At 42.5% G+C, this 807-nt stretch overlaps 1 protein-coding gene across 1 annotated transcript in view; it reads right to left on the bottom strand.

The window, feature by feature from the left end:
* The window catches only part of LOC118321287 (protein kinase C-binding protein NELL1-like), a 247,958-nt gene that overhangs the window by 32,616 nt on the left and 214,535 nt on the right, over positions 1-807 (bottom strand). Inside the window, exon 15 of the mRNA XM_035652555.1 lies at positions 191-286. Coding sequence (XP_035508448.1) covers positions 191-286 — 96 coding nt within the window. The remainder of the gene's footprint in view (positions 1-190; positions 287-807) is intronic.

Below are 807 nucleotides of genomic sequence, written 5' to 3'. Positions count from 1 at the left end.
GAGAAAAAGAGAGAGAGCGAGAGAAACAAGAGACAACTGCTGATCCCTCAGACCGACCTAATGACCATTCCTCCGATGTCACTTGTGAAACTCGATAACAACAATATGATGCTCCACCTGAGCTTTAATTAGGAGGGACAACTGAACAAGCGAGGCAGGTGAGCAGTCAGATGGGATTCTCAGGTCTTACCTGTCTCACAGCGTCGTCCTGTAAATCCAGAGGGACAGACACACGTGTTGGGAGACACACAGGTCCCTCCGCTCCTGCATCCCTCCTCACAGAAGGCTACAAAGAGAAAAAGAGATTTATTAGCTCAGTTTGTCTTCATATCCTGGATTTCACAGCAGCAGCACAAAAGGGGCTTTGAATTTCCGCAGTTTAAGGTTTCATGAAGACATTACGAAGTGCAAAGTGGTTCCCCTGACTATATTTGTAAAAGCAGTGTAACAGTTCTGAGAGGAAACGCTGACACTTTTGTCATTCACATGGGTTTATAAATGGTGTTTTTATGTTTGGATTTGTGTGTGCTCAGGATGTGGAATGCCATGGAACAACCTGATAAAATCCGAATATCTTGCACCTAAAAGAGCCACTTCACCCCCCAAAAGAAAAAAATCACAGCAGTTTTATTACCGACATCACCTCATACAAAACTGTAACCTGTCCTCTTCAAATTCATATTGCTTTTAAGTGGTTATCATCTGGAGGACAGCTTCTCCATGTGGCTGCTAAAGTATCAGAATTAAGTGATGGAGATAAAAAAAAAAGGCACCATGGGTAAAAAGTCTTTTTTAGCTCATTGTTTT

This window comes from Morone saxatilis, unplaced genomic scaffold (genome assembly GCF_004916995.1).
Source record: "Morone saxatilis isolate NCDOM2014 unplaced genomic scaffold, NCSU_SB_2.0 Contig11, whole genome shotgun sequence".
Lineage (NCBI taxonomy): Eukaryota > Metazoa > Chordata > Actinopteri > Moronidae > Morone > Morone saxatilis.
Note: the sequence above shows the minus strand (reverse complement) of the source record. Positions and strands in the feature narration are given on the sequence as shown.